General features: G+C 43.2%; 1 protein-coding gene across 1 annotated transcript in view; it reads left to right on the top strand.

Annotated features, from left to right (window-relative positions):
- LOC106588593 (RNA polymerase II subunit A C-terminal domain phosphatase-like) overlaps positions 1-20,857 on the top strand; it is a 130,440-nt gene that overhangs the window by 27,270 nt on the left and 82,313 nt on the right. The window contains 4 exon segments of the mRNA XM_014177744.2: positions 10,363-10,504; positions 10,591-10,681; positions 10,683-10,810; positions 15,697-15,859. Of these exon segments, the coding sequence (XP_014033219.2) occupies positions 10,363-10,504; positions 10,591-10,681; positions 10,683-10,810; positions 15,697-15,859 (524 nt within the window).

Raw genomic sequence — 20,857 nt, 5'->3', positions numbered from 1 at the left:
GATAAAATGTATCACTTACCTTTGATCTTCATATGGTTGCACTCCGAAGACTCCATGTTACACAATAAAGGTTTGTTTTGTTCAATAATGTCCCTCTTTATGTCCAAAAACTTCAGTTTTGTTCAGCAATCCATTGGAACAAAGTGCGGTCACAACAGACAGACGAAAAATCAAAAAAGTACAATAAAAGTTCGCAGAAACAATGTCAACGATGTTTAAAATCAATCCTCAGGTTGTTTTTGTCATAAATAAACAATAATATTTCAACTGGACAAAAGCTTTGTCAATAGAAAAGGAGAAACGAGAAAGGCGCACTCCCGATTGCGTGCTGGACTCATGTCTGGAAATTTCCACTGTCCACTCATTGAAAGTGCTGTATCTCCCTCATTTTTCAGAGTAAAAGCCTGAAACAATGCCTAAAGACTGGCCACATGTAGAAGAATCCATAGAGATCGTGAACTGGGTCCTAAGTCTTTGTATGATGGATAGGCTTTCAATGGAAAAACAGCCTTTCAAAATAATAGTACTTCCTGGATGGATTTTCCTCAGGTTTTCATCTGCCATATCAGTTCTTTTATACTCACAGATATTATTTTAACAGTTTTGGAAACTTTAGAGTGTTTTCTATCCAAATCTACCAATTATATGCATGTCCTAGCTTCTGGGCCTAAGTAGCAGGCAGTTTACTTTGGTCACGCTTTTCATCCAAAATTCCGAATGCTGCCCCCAACCCTAGTGAAGTTAATATGGTCAAATCCGTAAACTATCATTTCGAAAACAAAACGTTTTATTCTTTCAGTGGAATACGGAACAGTTCAGTATTTTATCTAACGGGTGGCATCCATAAGTCTAAATATTGCTGTTACATTGCACACAATAATCAATGTTATGTCATAATTATGTTAAATTCTGGCAAGAAATGGTCTTCACACAGTTCGCAACGAGCCAGGCAGCCAAACTGCTGCATATACCCTGACTCTGCTTGCACAAAAGGCAAGAGAAGTGACACAATTTCCCTATTTAATATTTCCTGCTAACATGAATTTCTTTTAACTAAATATGCAGGTTTAAAAAATATATACTTGTGTATTGATTTTAAGAAAGGAATTGATGTTTATGGTTAGGTACATTGGTGCAACGACAGTGCTTTTTTCGCGAATGTGCTTGTTAAATCATCACCCGTTTGGCGAAGTAGGCTGTGATTCGATGATAATCAATGCGGTGCCTGTTAATTTATTTGCAATGCAGGACAAGCTAGTTAAACTACTAATATCATCAACCATGTGTAGTTAACTAGTGATTATGTTCAGATTGATTGATTGTTTTTTATAAGATAAGTTTAATGCTAGCTAGCAACCTTGGCTCCTTGCTACACTCGCGTAACAGGTGGTCAGCCTGCCACGCAGTCTCCTCATGGAGTGCAATGTAATCGGCCTTAATGCCGATTACCGATTGTTATGAAAACTTCCAATCGGCTCTAATTAATCGGCCATGCCGATTAATCGGTCGACCTCTAGTTGGAACTTTTGGAAATGAATGTGAATCGCAATCACAGTATCGTATCGCAATACATATAGATTTGCAATACATACATTTGTATTGTATTGGCACCAAAGTATCGTGATAATATTGTATCATGAGGTCCCTGGCAATTCCCAGCCGTACTGTTTATACTGTTTATGTTAATTGAAGTCTGAGTGGTGTGGTAAAGCCATAGGTGGAACACAACGCAGATGGATCATATAATTTGTTTGAAACATATTGACTGCCGTGTCAGAGGTCAGGTTTCCGTCAATATAGGAAGAATATCAATTGCATACTCCTCGCCTCCTTCTCTAAGGCCATTGGAGGAGAAGGTCAGAGGGGAGGGATCTTCTGGATCTTCCCCATAGCCTGTTGATGCAGCAGGTCAGATCAGAGTAGCACTACAGGGCCAGCCATGTCAGACTCATTATGTCATGATGATCACCTCTCAAATGCATCAGAACCTGAGCCCGGTTCACACCTCAAACACATAAGAGCCCGTCCCCCTGGTCCATAATCATCTCAAACACCTCAACCATCTCCCACCTCCTGGTTCACTGGTCCAGGTCATTTCAGGTATCTGTTTATTCGGCTGTTTTATTGCTCGTTTGGCAGAATAAAACAGTTGGCTTGTTCACCAACATTATCAGATAGACTGGATTACTGAGAGAGAGGAACTGTGTACTCTCTGCCAGGGTGTTAAGTCTCTTGTCTGCTTCGTTGGATTCTGAGGCCAAACAAACAAGAGGAGCAAAAAAAAAACTGCCTAAAGTAAAAATGTTTCACTCAAGTCAAGTGATTTTTCCTTCGCTAAGCATAATGCAAAGGAAAAAGCTGCTAATATCATTGCAAGTGTGTTTGTCTTTGTTAGGAAACCTCAAGAAGAAGAGCACAGTATAATGGTTGTTGCTCACTGAGTCAAATCACATTTAAACAAGGCAACCGCAAACATGTCGGCCCCCAACAAAAAGGACAATTGAGATATTGCGTGTGACTAACACATTTTCAGTTAATTACTATAGCTCCTACTTTGGGCCAATCTGTGTCATTTTGTAAATTCCAGATCTTTGACAAGACTCATCATTCACCTGAGTTTTGACAAAATAGTGCCAGTACTGTCTGAGGTATCGCAGGTGACTAACATATGACCGCATTGACACAGATCCACAGTCATCATTGGGGAACCGTTATGGTTGGAAACTACACTACGTGGACACATGTTCATTTCAAAATCATTAATATGGAGTTGGTCCCCCGTTTGCTGCTGTTACAGCCTCCACTCTTCTGGGAAGGCTTTCCACTAGCTGTTGGAACATTGCTGCATGGAACATTCAGCCACGAGAATTAGTGAGGTCAGATTGATGTTGGGCAATTGGGCCTGGCTCGCAGTCGGCGTTCCAATTCATCCCAAAGGTGTTCAATGGAGTTGAGGTCAGGGCACTGTGCAGGCCAGTCAAGTTCTTCCACACCGATCTCGACAATCCATTTCTGTATGGACCTCGCTTTGTGCACAGGGGCATTGTTATGCTAAACCAGGAAAGCCTTCCCCAAACTGTTGCCACAAAGTTGGAAGCACAGAATCATCTAGAAATGTCATTGATGCTGTAGTGTTAAGATTTCCCTTCACTGGAACTAAGGAGCCTGAACCGTGAAAAACAGCCCCAGACCATTATTCCTTCTCCACCAAACTTTATGGTGAATTGATGCATTGGGGCAGCTAGTGTTCTTCTGGCATCCGCCAAACCCAGATTTGTTTGTCGGACTGCCAGATGGTCAAGTATGATTCATCACTCCAGAGAACGAGTTTCCACTGCTCCAGAGTCCAATGGCGGCGAGCTTTACACCACTCCAGCTGACGCTTGGCATTGCGCATGGTGATCTTAGGGTTCTGTGAGCTTGTGTGGCCTACCGCTTCACGGCTGAGCCGTTGTTGCTCCTAGGCATTTCCATTTCACAATAACAGCACTTACAGTTGACCGGGGAAGCTCTAGCAGGGCAGAAATTTGACAAACTGACTTGTTGGAAAGGTGGCATCCTATGACTGTGCCACATTGAAAGTCACTGAGCTCTTCAGTAAGGCCATTCTGCTGTATTTCAACACAATGTTCCATTATGGTATCAGGTTTCAAATGGAGAAGGCATAGCTGTGTTGATGAATGCTGTGGATGCATCCTTAATGGCACCTTATTCCCTTTATAGTACACTACTTTTGACCAGAGCCCCAAGGGCCAATTTGGGACTAAGGCCATGTAGGGAAGAAACATGCTGGAATGAGGGGAGAAAATATTTTGGCACTTCTAACTGTTCCAGTAACATCATCTGATCAACACATTTAACCTCAACATCTAGCAGAGAGAAAGGTGTAATGGGATGGTGAATCAATACTATGGTTCTCTGTTCATCCCTATCATTATACAGTCATACTGTATTGTCTCTCTGTTCATCCCTATCATTATACAGTCATACTGTATTGTCTCTCTGTTCATCCCTATCATTATACAGTCATACTGTATTGTCTCTCTGTTCATCCCTATCATTATACAGTCATACTGTATTGTCTCTCTGTTCATCCCTATCATTATACAGTCATACTGTATTGTCTCTCTGTTATTCCCTATCATTATACAGTCATACTGTATTGTCTCACTGTTCATCCTTATCATTCATTATACAGTCATACTGTATTGTCTCTCCGTTCATCCCTATCATTATACAGTCATACTGTATTGTCTCTCTGTTCATCCCTATCATTATAGTCATACTGTATTTTCTCTGTTCATCCTTATCATTATACAGTCATACTGTATTGTGTCTCTGGTCATCCCTATCATTATACAGTCATACAGTATTGTGTCTCTGGTCATCCCTATTAGCCTATTACACAGGCTAGAAGACTCCATCACTGTACATCTAGATTATGAAGTCTCTCTAGCGAGCTAAACCATAATTAATATTAGGCCCACTTAAAGTAAAGTTTCACCCCAAAACTATCTTTTGGCATTTGTTTCATAAGTCAATTGTTGATATAGCCCCAAAATGTTTAGCATGTTTTGGTATTTTGTTTCTAATGAAACAAATACCAAAATATCGTTTTGGGGTGGAGTTTTCCTTTAAGTGTTGAACCCAGAGAGCCTTGTAACCTACAGTACATATTCTGTCCTGAATTTAATCAGTCCCTTAACGAATTCCGAACAGAGAATAGCCTAAGCTGTTTCTTTATTGCTTTTCTTAGCTTTAGCATTAGCATATTCTGGTCCCTAATGGGCATAGATGCTATTACACTAGCCTCTTAGAGATATTAAACTGTCATTTGGATTGCAAAATGCATTGTAGTGTAACGGAGCATCAGCCGGAGTGTCTTGGGCTATTGAATCTGTACAGGGCTAGTTCTGGCTTGCACCGTGAAGACCACAGTGACCGAGTAAAGCTGTACAATTACCAGGTGTTACTGATTTGATGAACACATACATAAGACAGATATCACTAGCTTGTTGTTCCATTAAAATCCTGTCACTACAGCCGTGGTTTCAGTTTGGTCTAGCTAAGCACTTCGCTGGCGTTCAATCAAGTGGTGCTATCAGAGTTCCTACTGACTGAAATGAGGTTTGGTTCGAATCGCTAACATGACCCAGCCTTCTAAAGATGGAAGACCATTACCAGTCTTCTCTTTTCAATTATAAAGGCGTGAAGATTCCATTAACAAGACAAACAGGCCTGGACAATGAGTACAACTTTGTTTTTAGATGTATCCTTGAACATTCATGCACTTTTTAAGATGGGAGACTGGATTCACATGTCTAGTATGCAGGGAGGTAGAGGGGCAGACGGACCCTTTCAGTCCCATTTTTAAAAGTAACTCATGTAGGCACCTCTTCAGTCATTACAGAGAAATGTGAACAACCTTTCTCTGCAAGTCTGAGAGACACTGGCTTTATAGAGCCACCTCACCTCCTGACTCTACAAATGTCACAAGTACCTTCCTGTTCTTGGAAACCCATTGACATCAATGGTGTTCCTCTGAAAGAGGAGCAGGGAAGAATAGTCTGTCTGGGTCAAACACGTGATTCTTTCCCTCTGGTCTTTCGACTTAGCGTCAATGTGGTTGACTGACGTCATGTCTCTAAAGGAATAATAGCCCAGCGGGATGATGTTCTTCATCCAATTCAACGTGCCCTCAGACATCATCAAGCACAGGAAGTGGCAGGCAGCATTGCCGTCAGCTGCACTTTGCAATCAGCGGTCCGTGGGGGCTCAACGAGCTCTGTACGTCAGAACCGGACTAATTCAACCACAGAGAGGAGGAGGGAGACAGGGAGAGGGCGCACGTAGGGCACCGCAGCATACAGGGTCCCACTTCATGTGAAGAGGAAACGTTAAGAAGCTGCCACTGTGTGGGCTGTCGGTACAATGGCCTGAGTGACAGTCATTGTGTGGGCTGTCGATACAAGTGCATGAGACAGTCTATCATTCATTGTACTGGGATTTATATAGGGGTTGGGCTCACTCTGGGTGACAATGTCTCATAGTGATTTTCTTGAAGGTCGATGTCCCTAGAGTTGGATAATGTGTAATAGATGTGCAGCAATGGCAGTTATGTTTTCACTCTTTCATTCCTCCATCCCATACATTTTTCCCATATGGATTTTCCCATGTGACAATGTCACACTACAACAAGTTATTGCCCACGTACAGTGCCTTCAGAAGGTATTCACACCCATTTACTTTTTCTACATTTTGTGTTTGAGCCTGAATTTAAAATGTATATGATTTTGTCACTGATCTACACACAATACCACATAATGTCAAAGTGGAATTATGTTTTCAAATGAAAAGCTGAAATGTCTTGAGTCTGAGTATTTAACCCCTTTTGTTATGGCAAGCCTAAAGTTCAGGAGTAAAAGTGTGCCTAACAAATCGCGTAATAAGTTGCATGGACTCATTCCGTGTTCAATAGTGATTAACATGATTTTTGAATAAGTACCCCATCTCTGTACCTCAAACATACATACAATTATCTGTAAGGTTCCTCTATCGAGTAATTAATTTCCTGAACAGACTCAACCACAAAACAGGGAGGTTTTTCAATGCCTCGCAAAGAAGGGAATCTATTGGTAGCTGCTGATTTTCCCTTTGAGCATGGTGACATTATTAATTAGGCTTTGGATGGTGTATCAATACACCCAGTCACTACACAGATACAGGTGTCCTTCCTAACTCAGTTGCTGGAGAGGAAGGAAACTACTCTGAGATTTCACCATGAAGCCAATGGTGATTTTAAAACCGTTAGAGTTTAATGGTTGTGATATGAGAACTGAGGATGGATCAACATTGTAGTTACTCCACAATACTAACCTAATTGACAGAGTGAAAAGAAGGAAGTCTGCACAGGAAAAAAAATATTCCAAAACACGCATCTTGTTTGCAACAAGGCTCTAAAAGTAATACTGCAAAAAAAATGTGGCAAAGAAATTAACTTCTTGTCCTCAATGCAAAGCGTTATGTTTGGGGCAAATTTGAGAGGAAAACCTTGTTCAATCTGCTTTCCCATAGACACTGGGAGACGAATACACCTTTCAGCAGGACAGTAACCTAAAAAAACAAAGCCAAATCTACACTGGGTTTGCTTACTAAGACAACATTGAATGTTCTCGTGTAGCCTAGTTACACTTGTCGAACAAAGTTTAAAATGTATCAGGGTTTCCTTTTTAAAGCAATTTTATACAGGTAATTCTGATTATGTAAAGAGGTCAATGTTATGTTGACCTCAATATTCTGTAATTGTGTCTGTATACTGTAAATCTAAGCTTTTCATTGATATATGATTAAAGTATATACGTGAGCAATAAGGTGTTGAATACTGGTAAAATCCCAATGTGATGAAAGACTGATAACATAGCAGTGCAGCAATGGCAGCGTTCTCTCACACATTTTCCAACTCTAGGGACAAAGACCTTCAAGGCAATCGTCACCCCAATTGAACTCGACAGCCCAAATTGTGGGGTCTGGCCCATGGGCTAATGTTTTAGCTACCTTGGCTGAACAAAATGAATTATACATCTCAAATCTCAGCATTGGCAGTCAGATCATATTCAGAGGATTTGTCTGTCTGGCTGCTGTTGCTATGCAATCTCAAGGCTGACCTCTTGTTGTTCTGGATTATTGGCTTATAGCTAGCTACACAGTCAGAACTGAACACACTAGTGTCAATTTCAGACACACCTAATCAATTTGGGGAGAAAATATGGCAAAAAATGATAGGCAATCGATGTGCAGAGCAGAGTCAGTATTTGCCGCTGTGAGATGGGCTAACCTTGTTAATTGGGTACGGTGCTGCTCTGAGATGCAGGTCTCTATCTCTGGGTCAGACATCAATAGCCCCAAGTCAAGTGGAAATTGCTGCTCTCTGAACTGACAATGCCAATAAAATAGAAACTGATTGTCAATGGAACCTAATAGATAGGTGAAAAATGAAATGCTTCAGGACAATTGTTAATTGGCTTTGAATGTATGATTTGAGGCTCCCCCTAAGTGTTTTATCCCCCCCCCCCCCCCCAATTTCTTGGTATCCAATTGGTAGTTAGTCTTGTCCCGTCGCTGCAACTCCTGTATGGACTCGGGAGAGGTGAAGGTTGAGAGCCGTGCGTCCTCTGAAACACGACCCAACCAAGCTACACTGCTTCTTGACACAATGCCCACTTAACCCGGAAGCCAGCCACACCAATGTGTCAGAGGAAACACCGTACTCCTGGCTACCGTGTCAGCGTGCACTGCCTGCCACAGGAGTCGCTAGAGCGAGATGGGACAAGGACATCCCTGCCGGCCTAACCCGGACAACGCTGAGCCAATTGTGCGCCGCCCCATGGGTCTCCCGACAGAGCCTGAACTCTAACCCAGAATCTCTAGTGGCCCAGCTAGCACTGCGATGCAGTGCCTTAGACCACTACGCCACTCGGGAGCCCCCTTGAAAGTGTTGGTTTTAACAATAAAATCCACTTCCATTTTCTGTATATTTCTCTCTTCAGTTTGCTCCTCTGTTTATGCAGCGTGGTTGTTAAAGTGGAACTGGCAGCATATTAACTACTTTGCAGATGTGAAACGGACAATCCTATCAGTAAAAAAGATCTAATTCCCAGTTTATGCTTCAAAACCAACTTTCTAAGAGGTTTTAAAAATAGGTTATACTTGAATCAAAATTCCATGAGGTACAGTAAGACCTTTTAGGCAAAATAGATGGATGCAGTTCAATGCATGATTCATGTAATTCACCGATACATTTCTTGGTAGTCCCAAAAACACTGGGTTGTAAATTACAGCTGGCCTGGTACATTGTTTGCTGCCTCCACCTATTCGGTATCCACTGTTTCAGTTTCAATGACTCAATATTTTGAACATAAATGGACGACTAACTAAGGCAGGGTATGTCAATACAATCAAACTAGCTAGGGCAATGATCACAAGTCAGTCCTAACGTGACTAATAGGCTAGCGCATGTCAAACCCAAGGCCTGCGGGCGAAACGGGACACAGTGAGTCAACATTACAGCCTGATGGACTCGCATTGGTGAATTCAACTTCGCGTGTGCTGTTTTACAGCGCTCAGCGGAGGGAAAGTGTACAAGACCCATGCCACAGGCCTAGCTAGGCTTCTAAAAATGTTGCTTTGGTTTTAAAGATTGACAATGAATAACCCAAAACTGCTACAGAAAACCATGCTACGGAGAAACATGTAGGCCTATTACACAACATGTGGGCAGTGTCCTAGGCTGGCTCCTCGACTACAATACATTTGGAGTGCACCATGCAACACTGCTGCATGAAACACCGGTGATCCATGCAGTGCAAAAAAACACGGAGCCTAACTTTAGCTATGTCATTGGAGGAGTGAGTGACTGCCTTCCCCCATATCGTTTTTCTTTGACTATAGACAGATGCAGGTGTCAATTGGCTAGCTAGCCAGAAATGGGAATCGCTTCGCTAGCTAACTAGCTACCTGTGTTCAACTTGAACTGTTTCTGAGTTGTCAATCAAATGTATTCGGCATCGATCAAATGGGCGGGTAGGCAAGTTCCCATTTCAGCTGTAAGAATGAGCAGGCTACTATTCCCCATCGTTTATCAGTGCAATTCTGACGGCCAACTAGCTGAAAAAGTTTGAGAGGGTTTAACTAATGTTCCCTCGTTTAGATTTGAGCTCATCTTGCTCTGGCTAGCATTAGTTGTTGATCTTGTTGTTGATGTGCTATATGCAACTGAGGGAGAGAGATCCTACCTTTTCATGGTTATATTATCAATAGGACTGTGAAGTTCCCAAATGTAAGAGGACTCCCGTGGTGTTTACAGAAATCCATTCGGGTGTATTTTGTGGCTCTTGGCTAATACGTTGTAATGATCTAAAGTCGCGCTGTTGCTACTGCTTGTAAACACATAGTCCAGTTCAAAGTTAATCATGCCAGGCCCGTGTTCAAATGTTTTATTTGAATTTAAGCCTACTGTATCTCTCTGATTGGCTGTGGCGCACCAGTCTGCATTGACTCGATGCTGGGCAAAACATGTTTTTATGAGGTTTTATTTGCTGCAGTGTCTATTAATTGTCCAAACACGTGCCTGCTTTCCCACTATATATTGCTATAGCATTTTCACGTCTTACTATACGTGAAAATGACCATATCTAAATGCTCACTTGTCAGAAAATGTATTCTTCCTGGGGGTATATATGAACAGATTTTAATAAAATTTCATGTTGCTAAAACGCTGTCCGTTCTACTTTAAGTTTTTGGTATCTAGCAACAGACGGTATACTGTTTTCTCTTCTTGATTGACCCTCTCCTCGTCTCTCTCAGGTACAGAGAAGGTGCGTCAGGCCCAAGGCTGTAAACATCTCCATGTGGTGAATCCTGACTGGCTGTGGGGATGTCTGGAGCGCTGGGAGAGGGTGGAGGAATCACTGTATCCACTGAAGGAGGACTACACCAAGACCCAACGGTATACACACACACACACACACACGTACACAAAGTCACAACAGTACACACACTCGCACAGTTATCTGATGGTGTTTCTGTCTTTAGGAGCAACAGCCCAGTCACGTTCCCTGACCTCCAAGGATCCTTCCAGAACCCCCGGTTCCCCCCCCGCCCCCCTCCACCACCACCCTCCAGCTGCCCCTGAGGTGCGGACGTACGACCCGGTCACGGGGAAGCTGATTCGCCGTGGGCCTCAGGCCTCCAGACCACCATCTTACCTCCAGGCCTCCATGTCTGCTGCCCACGGCGACCAGACCTCGCTCAGGTACTGACCTGGCAATTCAACTGTGTTCACAACAGTGTGTGGCGTGTACTTTTGGACAAAGTGCACACATCAGCCATGGTGATCACAGATGATGATGGATGACATGCGTGTTCAGATCGGTCCTCTTCTCTGTGTGTGTGTCCATCAGATGTATTGATATCTGGGATTGATGGTTGGCTTTTCAGGGCTTCTAAGTATCTAGTAAGTCTTCTTGCCCCCCTCATCGCTAGATGAGCGAGGGCGCCAGGTCTCGTACCAGTTAGGACATTCTGGAACGCAGCTTGTCTCTGTCCTGTCCGTCTCTTTGCTCTGATGGCTGCTATACGGTGGCAGGTAGCCTAGCGTTGCAGCGTTGGGCCGAAAGGTCGCTGGTATGAATCTCCTAGCCGACTAGGTGAAAAATCTCCCTGTGCCCTTGAGCAAAGCACTAATTCAACGTTTCCCAAACTCTGTCCTAGGAACCCCACGGGGTGCATGTGTTGTTGTTTTAGAGTTTGGGAAACCCTGCCCTAATTGCTTCTGCAACTTGCTCTGGATAAAAGCGTCTGCTAAACCAGGGTTTTCCAAACCCAGTCCTGGTACCCCCCCGGGGGCACGTTTTGGTTGTTGCCCTAGAACTACACAGCTAATTCAAATAACCAACTCCTCATCAAGCTTTGATCATTTGAATCAGCTGTGTAGTGCTAGGGCAACAACCAAAACGTGCACCCAGGGGGGGGGGGGGGGGGGCCCAGGACCCAGTTTGGGAAACCCTGTGCTAAATGACTAATGTAAATGTATTGCCTTACATTTAGTTGACGCCGGGCCCTGTATACAGAAGAGCTCTGAAAACTTTGTCAGCGTTCAGAAGATGTAACAATAACTCTGGCAGCGCTTACAGCTTTAACGTAGAGAACGGTGTTTGGTCTGTTAATCATATTTCTGTTAGTAGGCCGGGTACCAACTGTCTGTCTAGGAGCCGAGCAGCAGGTGTTTACGCTGCAAGGTGGCCCCCCGACCGACCCAGCTCCCTCTAATTAATACAAATATATATGTATATGTATACATGAGGCCCACAGCCTATATGCTGTGTGGATTTTTCTCCTGGAATGAAATGATTAGCCAATTCCTGCAGGAGTTTCTGCCTGTTCATTATGTTCTACAGCTAGAGGTGAAGATGAATTAGGATGTTAATGCTGGAAAAGTCTGTTTTGGAGGAGAAATAAAATACTCGGGGCTAGGATGAATGTGATGGGAAACTGCTCATTAGTCAGCAAGCAGCTTCAATAAGTTGTATTAACACATTTGTATTTCCCAGTCCAACCTTAATGTTGTATGTTACTTGCAGTGTCTGCATGTATTTCTGTTTTCAGTAGTGTAGGTAGCTTCTTTACCCATAGTGTGTCAAGATTAAATCTGGCTCACTTTAGAAAAACCTTCTGTCCTTCCTGTGTGAGTCACCAAAAGCATCTCTGTCACCTCAATTGGTGTGTACAGAAGAGTTAACATCCTAGGCTTGGTGTTGGTCTCAATTAAAATGTTTTCCTTTGAGCCGGCTCCAAATGTTGTGAAAAGTTTTCATCTCTAAATTGGCTGGTGTCTGTTTACCGGACGGTCTCCGCCGGTGGCTCCTCAACTTTCTGCTTTGAGACAGAAAAGTCATGTTAATAACATCATAAGGAAGCTTCGCAGCAGAGCAGAGTTTCTCTCTCATACACACACACACACACACACACACACACACACACACACACACACACACACACACACAGTGAGGCACAATGCTGAATTTTTGTTACATAAAACCCAAATCATCAAAGAAGCTCTGCGCCCAATTAGAGACCACCAGGAGGAAGTGCTGCCGCCTGCAGTGCATACTGGGTGATGTGGAGTGTCGTTCCCCTCTTAATCGCTCAATACTTTCTTGGTTTCTGGGCAAAATGTTCCTCAACATCACCACTCAGTGCGACCAGCCTGTCTCAGCTGTTTATCCTCAGCTAGCTACACCCCTGTTCTCAACGAGGTCCTCTAACCAGATCTAACAGGACAGTAGTGAGGACAGTAGTGAGACGTGCCAACCCCAGGACTGTCTACTCTATCCTAAACAGATATGGTTTTTTTTGTGTCTGATAATTATTCCGACTTTTCCGGGGACAAACGTACCGATATATCTGCCAATATACTGTTTTACTGCGGGGATTGAAAAGGTGTTTTTCAACACTCAATTCTCAAACTGCCATCCAAAAGAGCAATTGTCCAGTAACTTCATAAGCTGATGTCCTACATTGTGAAAATAATGCCACAGCATGAGAATGGGCACTAGTGTTCAGATCAGCATGAGAATAGGCACTAGTGTTCAGATCAGCATGAGAATGGGCACTAATGTTCAGATCAGCATGAGAATGGGCACTAGTGTTCAGATCAGCATGAGAATGGGCACTAGTGTTCAGATCAGCATGAGAATGGGCACTAGTGTTAAGATCAGCATGAGAATGGGCACTAGTGTTCAGATCAGCATGAGAATGGGCACTAGTGTTAAGATCAGCATGAGAATGAGCACTAGTGTTCAGATCAGCATGAGAATAGGCACTAGTGTTCAGATCAGCATGAGAATAGGCACTAGTGTTCAGATCAGCATGAGAATGGGCACTAGTGTTCAGATCAGCATGAGAATGGGCACTAGTGTTCAGATCAGCATGAGAATGGGCACTAATGTTCAGATCAGCATGAGAATGAGCACTAGTGTTCAGATCAGCATGAGAATAGGCACTAGTGTTCAGATCAGCATGAGACTGGGCACTAGTGTTCAGATCAGCATGAGATTCTCTTTTCATCCTATTTATTGAATATCGGTCATCGTTGGAATTATTGGCTGATACGTTATATCAGTAAAAGTCCAATATCGGCCGCCGATATCAGTCGGGCTCTAATTATTTTCCCAGCCTCACCTTGGCTCCACACACACAGCCTCACCTTAGGTCACCTTGGCTCCACACACACACACACACAGCCTCACCTTGGCTCCACACACACAGCCTCACCTTAGGTCACCTTGGCTCCTACACACACACGCGCACACACACACACACACACACACACACACACACACACACACACACACACACACACACACACACACACACACGCACACACACACACAGCCTCACCTTGGCCGTCCTCATATATCCTATAGCCTAAACATTCTGCCAAACACAGTCTCTAAGCCACACTCCTTAGGAGCTCCTTGTAGCGTATCCAAGGATGTTTCTGGGTTCTCCTTCATCTGTAAAATACTATACAGTAGCAGATACCACTCATCTGTAAAATACTATACAGTAGCAGATGCCACTCATCTGTAAAATACTATACAGTAGCAGATACCACTCATCTGTAAAATACTATACAGTAGCAGATGCCACTCATCTGTAAAATACTATACAGTAGCAGATGCCACTCATCTGTAAAATACTATACAGTAGCAGATGCCACTCATCTGTAAAATACTATACAGTAGCAGATGCCACTCATCTGTAAAATACTATACAGTAGCAGATACCACTCATCTGTAAAATACTATACAGTAGCAGATACCACTCACCTGTAAAATACTATACAGTAGCAGATACCACTCATCAGTAAAATACTATACAGTAGCAGATACCACTCATCTGTAAAATACTATACAGTAGCAGATGCCACTCATCTGTAAAATACTATACAGTAGCAGATGCCACTCATCTGTAAAATACTATACAGTAGCAGATACCACTCATCTGTAAAATACTATACAGTAGCAGATGCCACTCATCTGTAAAATACTATACAGTAGCAGATGCCACTCATCTGTAAAATACTATACAGTAGCAGATGCCACTCATCTGTAAAATACTATACAGTAGCAGATGCCACTCATCTGTAAAATACTATACAGTAGCAGATACCACTCATCTGTAAAATACTACACAGTAGCAGATACCACTCATTGGGAGAAGTGATTGTGTTGTAATGAAGGTCATGCACAATGTGACTGGACAGGAGGAGTAGCTTAAAATAGACTAATCAGATTCGTCAGTGAAGGGCAATATTCTAAGTAGACCTCATTTATAACATGTTATGTATCCTGCTTGGCTTAAAATGAAGGAAATATATTTGTAATTTCCTACTTTCCCAGTGGATCTCTCTCTGGTCTGCAATCCGCTCTGTCTCCCACTGGGAAATGTCTCATTTTCACAGCGTTTAAAAGCCCAGAAGTTGCACCCCTCCTCCCGTCCTCCCTCCCTTCCTCTCCCTCCACCCTCTTTCCCTTCTTCCCTACATGTTCTCCCCCTACACTCTGTGGTACACATCACAGATGCGTCCTGCGTTGTGTCGACGTCCTAGATTAAAAAAGGAAAGTTTAATGGGTAGCATCTGTCATTTTTATTATATTCATTTATAGTTTTACGGTATCGTTCCTCAACATCGGTCCTTGACTTTCTCCCGTGTCTTTGAAAACGCACGCGCAAACTTGAAATGTGGTTTGTGGCCAACCACATTTCACCTGCCTTTGACAGGACCTGTCTGTCTGTCTGTCTGTCTGTCTGTCTGTCTGTCTGTCTGTCTGTCTGTCTGTCTGTCTAGTAGGGTTGTAATATTAGCCGTATACTCCTGATATCTCCTAAGGCTGATGGACTGTAAGCCTGACCCTCTACTGAAAGTTTAGAACATAATGGAAAAATATAGCTGTTTTGGTAGCTGAATGTGATTCGAAGACGCACAAAGGGTGTTTCTCTTCCTCTTTCCCACGATCGGTGATAACACGTCACTGGTTTTCTCATGGTGATTCACAATGCGTTTATTATGGCTAATTAGGTCATGGTTGGAGATGTTTGTGTCTGGCTGATGGTGGTTTGTTGTGGTGTGACCAGGGGGGGTCAGAAGGACCAGCAGAGGGAGACGGCGGGTCCTTCCAGTCGAGACGACGAGCAGCCTGGACCCTCCTGCCGGCGGAGGGAACGCCAGCCCAGCATGTCAGAGACCAACCCTCTCTACACATTCTGTAAAGAAGACCTGGACAGCATGGACAAGGAGGTGAGGAACACACACGCATACATTCTACCTACTAAACATTTTTCAAAGATGTAGGCAAACTGAAAGAAATACCAACAGATCTGGTTGGAAGGACCATGGAAAATACATTCTGTCACAGACACAATACCTTTACATGTGTCTCACAATGAACTCTGTGTGAATACAGATTCTATACAGTCTTCAGGCAGGGTTGGAGCTGTACGGTGGACTCTCTGCGGCGGGCTATATTGAGCTCCTAATATCTGCCGTACACAGACAGAACCCCACACACACACACACAGAACTAGACAGAACCACTCGGACATTAAAAACATCAGTACATCCTTTGATGTTCCATCTCTCTCTTTAAGGAAAGTATTCTGAGAATATAATCATTACGCACGCACGTGTTCACACACACACACAGCGGTTATAGTGCTGTTTTTCCTGGCACATCCACTGTGTGCCGACTGCATCTCCAGCCTCCAAGCTAGATAATGGTGTTTAATGACATCTGAGGGCTGCTAATGTGTCAGGGGACAGACTCCTGGGTCCTCTCCAGCAGCCTCTATTTGTCTCAGTAGGGCTGTCCAGAGTATGCCTGACTGGAAAAGCTGTCAGTTCTCTGCTTGTTCAGAAAATGACAATGGACAATAAAAGTATTCCTCTACGTCAAGTTTCTCCACCACTGTGTTAGTACTTCTGTTCTCTGCTGTCTGTCACTCACTCGTCTCGCATGTCGTGTGACCGTGCGCTTTGCGTTGTTAATGATGATGATGGCACCACGTAGTTTTAATTCATTCCCCAGGGAGCCCAACTCTTGTCCCCCTACTTATGTCTGGCTGGTAAGAGAAGTTCCTCGTCACACGACATGCTCTAATTGACTGGTTAAAGAGAGTCTGAGTGATGCCTATGTCTGTTTGAGGTTGAGCTGTCTCGCTTTCAGCCCCCCCCCCCCCACACGCACAGAGACAGACAGAAATCATTTGTATATAAAGGAGAGTGTTTTATTGAGTTGTTTTGAACGGTATTCTGTCCCCTGTAGTCATTTTGTGGACATGGCTTTTAAGTTATCTGGAGAGAGACGAGGTGAAAGAAATGAGAACCTGATGGCTGAATAAAAACTGGAGCGACACTCATGATCGAAATCTCTGTGACGTTGTTTTCTCTCCACTTCCTGACCTGGGTTTTTATTATTGTCATATAGAATATGACAGGTGGCACTTTTGATACTCTTCTCTTCGGATTTTTTCTTGTGCTCACCTCTATCCCTCTGTCTTTATCCTTCTCTCCACCTCTCGCTCTCCTTCTCCCTCGCTCCCTGTCCCCCTGACCGTGCCACCAGTACAGGTCACACAGCTTGTCACGGCAAATGGGTTCCAGTTGTGAGTTTTAATGTAATGGTTTAGATATCACTGTGACTGGGGACACTATGATTGACGAAGGGCTTGTTGTGAACCAGGAGACTGCAGAAGTGGATTACGGCTGTGGCACCCCTTTCACTTTATTGAATTTGCCTTTCGTGTTCTCAGTAATGTACCTATTCTCTTTAGAGGGATTGCCTGAGCTCTGGTCAAAAGTAGTGCACTACATAGGGAATAGGGTGCCATTACGGACACACACAGAGCGAATGTCTTCAGTCTCTCTTGATCTGTTTATGAGTTCAACCGAAAGATAAAGTTCTGTAACCCTGGTCGCCGCAGGCTACGGTTCTGCACTTCTGCTGCGGCTCGGAGAAACGGCTGTGCCAGGGTCTTCCATGAAAAGACTCATTTATTATTTCTTGTCTTTGGTCCTTTTTAGTTTTTAAGTGTTGATGGGAGGAGAATGCTCAGGCTGCACCATGTGTCCTTGTTAAATCACTGACCTAGAAATAACGTGTCTCGGCCTGAAGCTCTTGTTACTCCTCTCTTTTTGATGGGTAATGTTCTGAGTAGGTGTTCAGGTGTTCAGAGTGGCTGTGTGTGGATGAGGAGAACTTTTTTTTTTAGTATTGTTATTACATCACGTCCATGAGCCATGAGATGCCTTCCCATCAAATTACAATTTGCTACTTTTGCCACCTGCTTTTTTATCATTGACCACATGTACAGGGGTCAATAACATAACTAGACATTTAATGGTATATTACACAACCCATGTTCATTCATTCTCCATGTCTCTGAAGTCATTTCAGTGTGGGGTTATTAACCCCTGTTTTAACCGATCTCACTGTTGTAAACCATATCGGTTGTCCCATTTCTACAATTTTCCCATTATGTCCTTTAACTGTTGTTGTAGGTCTGTTATCTAACATCACCCAGCCTGTTTTCAGTGTTCTCTGCTATCGGGTTTGTTTTTATCAAGCTTCACCGAGCCTGTGTTTAGAATGGTCATTAAGCCTCTTCCATCCTCCTTTAAAATGGCTGTTTTCTTTAACATAGCTATTTTCTCATTCAAAGGAAAGAACAGCCGGTCTACAATCAAACATAATTTGATAATGCCGTGGCGCTGCTATGCTGCCTCTGGTGCTGGGGGGCCTTGAACGTGTGCAAGGCATCATGAAATCAACAGATTATCAGGTGTTTTGTAGTCCAATGTTCAACCCGGTGTGTAAAAACATGGTCTCAATTGAAGGTTGTGGGTCTTCCAGCACGACAAGGACCCCAAACACACATCAACAAGCACCCAGGAGTGGTTAAGAAGAGATGCTGGAATGTTCTGGAGTGGCCCAGCGAATGTGAATCACATCCAAAATCTATGGTGAAATCTGAAAACTGTTTTTTTATTTATTTCACCTTTATTTAACCAGGTAGGCCAGTTGAGAACAATTTCTCATTTACAACTGCGACCTGGACAAGATAAAGCAAAGCAGTGGACAAAAACAACAAAACAGAGTTACACATAAACAAACGTTGTCAATAAAAGAAAAATAGGAAAATCTATGTACAGAGTGTGCAAATGTAGAAGAGTAGGGAGGTAGGCAATAAATAGGCCCTAGGGGTGAAAATAATTACAATTTAGCATTAATACTGGAGTGATAGATGTGCAGATGATGTGCATAGCTTTATTTATGTATTTGCCATTAATACTCTGTTGGTCCTAAATCAAATCCCGATTTAAATATCTCCCTCCAGTATGTGGCAGACGGTTGGTGTTTTTCTAGCAGGTAAATGAGTGGTCATGTCAACATCAGTATATCACTGGGTCTGGCTGCCCTGTCACTGAGCTACTAGCCATTTCAGGACCGTCAATCTGCCTGCATTAATAATGTGTTTAAATATTAGGGAACTCAAATCATTAATAATTTAGTCAAATCTTACCTGATTTGACTAGACTTGATGTTGCCAGGGAAGTATGTTAAAGTGTATGGATTACTACAGCCGAACCCAGTGTTTTAACAGTCTTTTCTCAGCAGCGTATGGCATCAGGTCTGTCAGACAGGCTGAGGAATGGGCCGACTAATGTGGTGATCACTGATCTACAGTACGCTCCTACAGAGAGACAGGTAGTGAGCTCCTACAGAGAGACAGGTAGTGAGCTCCTACAGAGAGACAGGTAGTGAGCTCCTACAGAGAGACAGGTAGTGAGCTCCTACAGAGAGACAGGTAGTCAGCTCCTACAGAGAGACAGGTAGTGAGCTCCTACAGAGACAGAGGAAGGAACAGATTTATCCATCTAACGTCTATCGTTCCTTAAAATGGGAGAAGATCGGGAATCAGGGGCTGGATTACATGTAACAGACAAAGCAAGTGCATGAGCTAAGGACGTAATGTTGAGGTTAATTTGCAATTCATTTAATTCTGCCTGTCTGAGTCATGAAATGTAGGCTAACGCCCTCATGTCTGACTTGGGTGGAATAAACGTTTTTTTACCCCCTATATTAAACATTCTGGGGCTTTTTGGCGCCTTGGCGATCATTTAAAGGTTGTTTCATGGTAATCGATTCAATGGCTGTATTAAAACCATTAAATGGTTGCTGAAGATATTTAGACCTGCCACTGAATTTCTATTGTGACCCAAAGCCAGTCTTCTCTGCTCAAAGACCTCAGTTCTCACTGTAGATGGAGTGCTGTGATTGGTTGTGTGATGGACCATGAACAGGAAGGAATGCGGATGCTGGGTATTGTTCCCTAAAGACCAGCAGTGTTGTTGTGTAAATGTGACATTTTGGATGGTAGAACTTAAAGCTCCGAGGGCTTCAGGAGCCAAAAGCCAGAATTCTAGCAGACAGACACGTTCTCCCAAAGTGTAGATGCTTTAAAGTTATACATTCATCAGTCCCTCCAGGATTCTGCGATTGCATTATTCTATGCAAAATCAACCAGTCCATGCATATTATACGAGAGCTTGCAATTTTGACCAATCACCACACTTTTACTGCAGAAGAAGGTCCCATCAAAGGGTTCGCAATTTCGACCACTGTTACTTTGGAAAACAGCCCAATCAAACCACACGTGAACAAATGTTTTTTTCCTGCCTAAAATATCACAGCTAAAGACTGCAAAACTATTTCCAAATGTTTTACATCAGGGATGGGGTCCAAAAAAACAGGAACTCATGTGGGGCCGCAGTGGCTCGTGGGTCTGCAAGTCTTCACATTTTGCCTTAGTGCATATAGAAAATGTTGCCGTTTTAAATCAAGTTTGCTGCAGTTCTACACATTTTGCCATGGGGCGGAGAGATTTTGCAACTGGATAAATCATTTCCTGCAATTCTACACATTTTGTCATAGGGTGGGGAGAAATGTTTGCTGTGAAAGTGACAAAAGTCTATGTAATTGGACTGTCTAACAAAATTGTTAATTCGAACAGTTTAGATAGCTGGCTAGACTAACTTGCCAATCTAATCGGGGTTTTTTTTCTTCTGATATGGGCTAATTAAGTGACTGGCATAACACGAGAGAAACTGCTAATGCACAACCAAATTTCAAACTCTCAACCGTAAGTTCAGACCTTGACTGAGTTTGGAAATTGATGCGCGGGCCTACAAAAGTGAAGCCGCCAGTTGTCCGTCCCTGTTTTTAATCTGAACAAAAAT

This window comes from Salmo salar, chromosome ssa27, assembly GCF_905237065.1.
Source record: "Salmo salar chromosome ssa27, Ssal_v3.1, whole genome shotgun sequence".
Classification (NCBI taxonomy): domain Eukaryota; kingdom Metazoa; phylum Chordata; class Actinopteri; order Salmoniformes; family Salmonidae; genus Salmo; species Salmo salar.
This window is presented reverse-complemented; position numbering and strand designations above follow the sequence as displayed.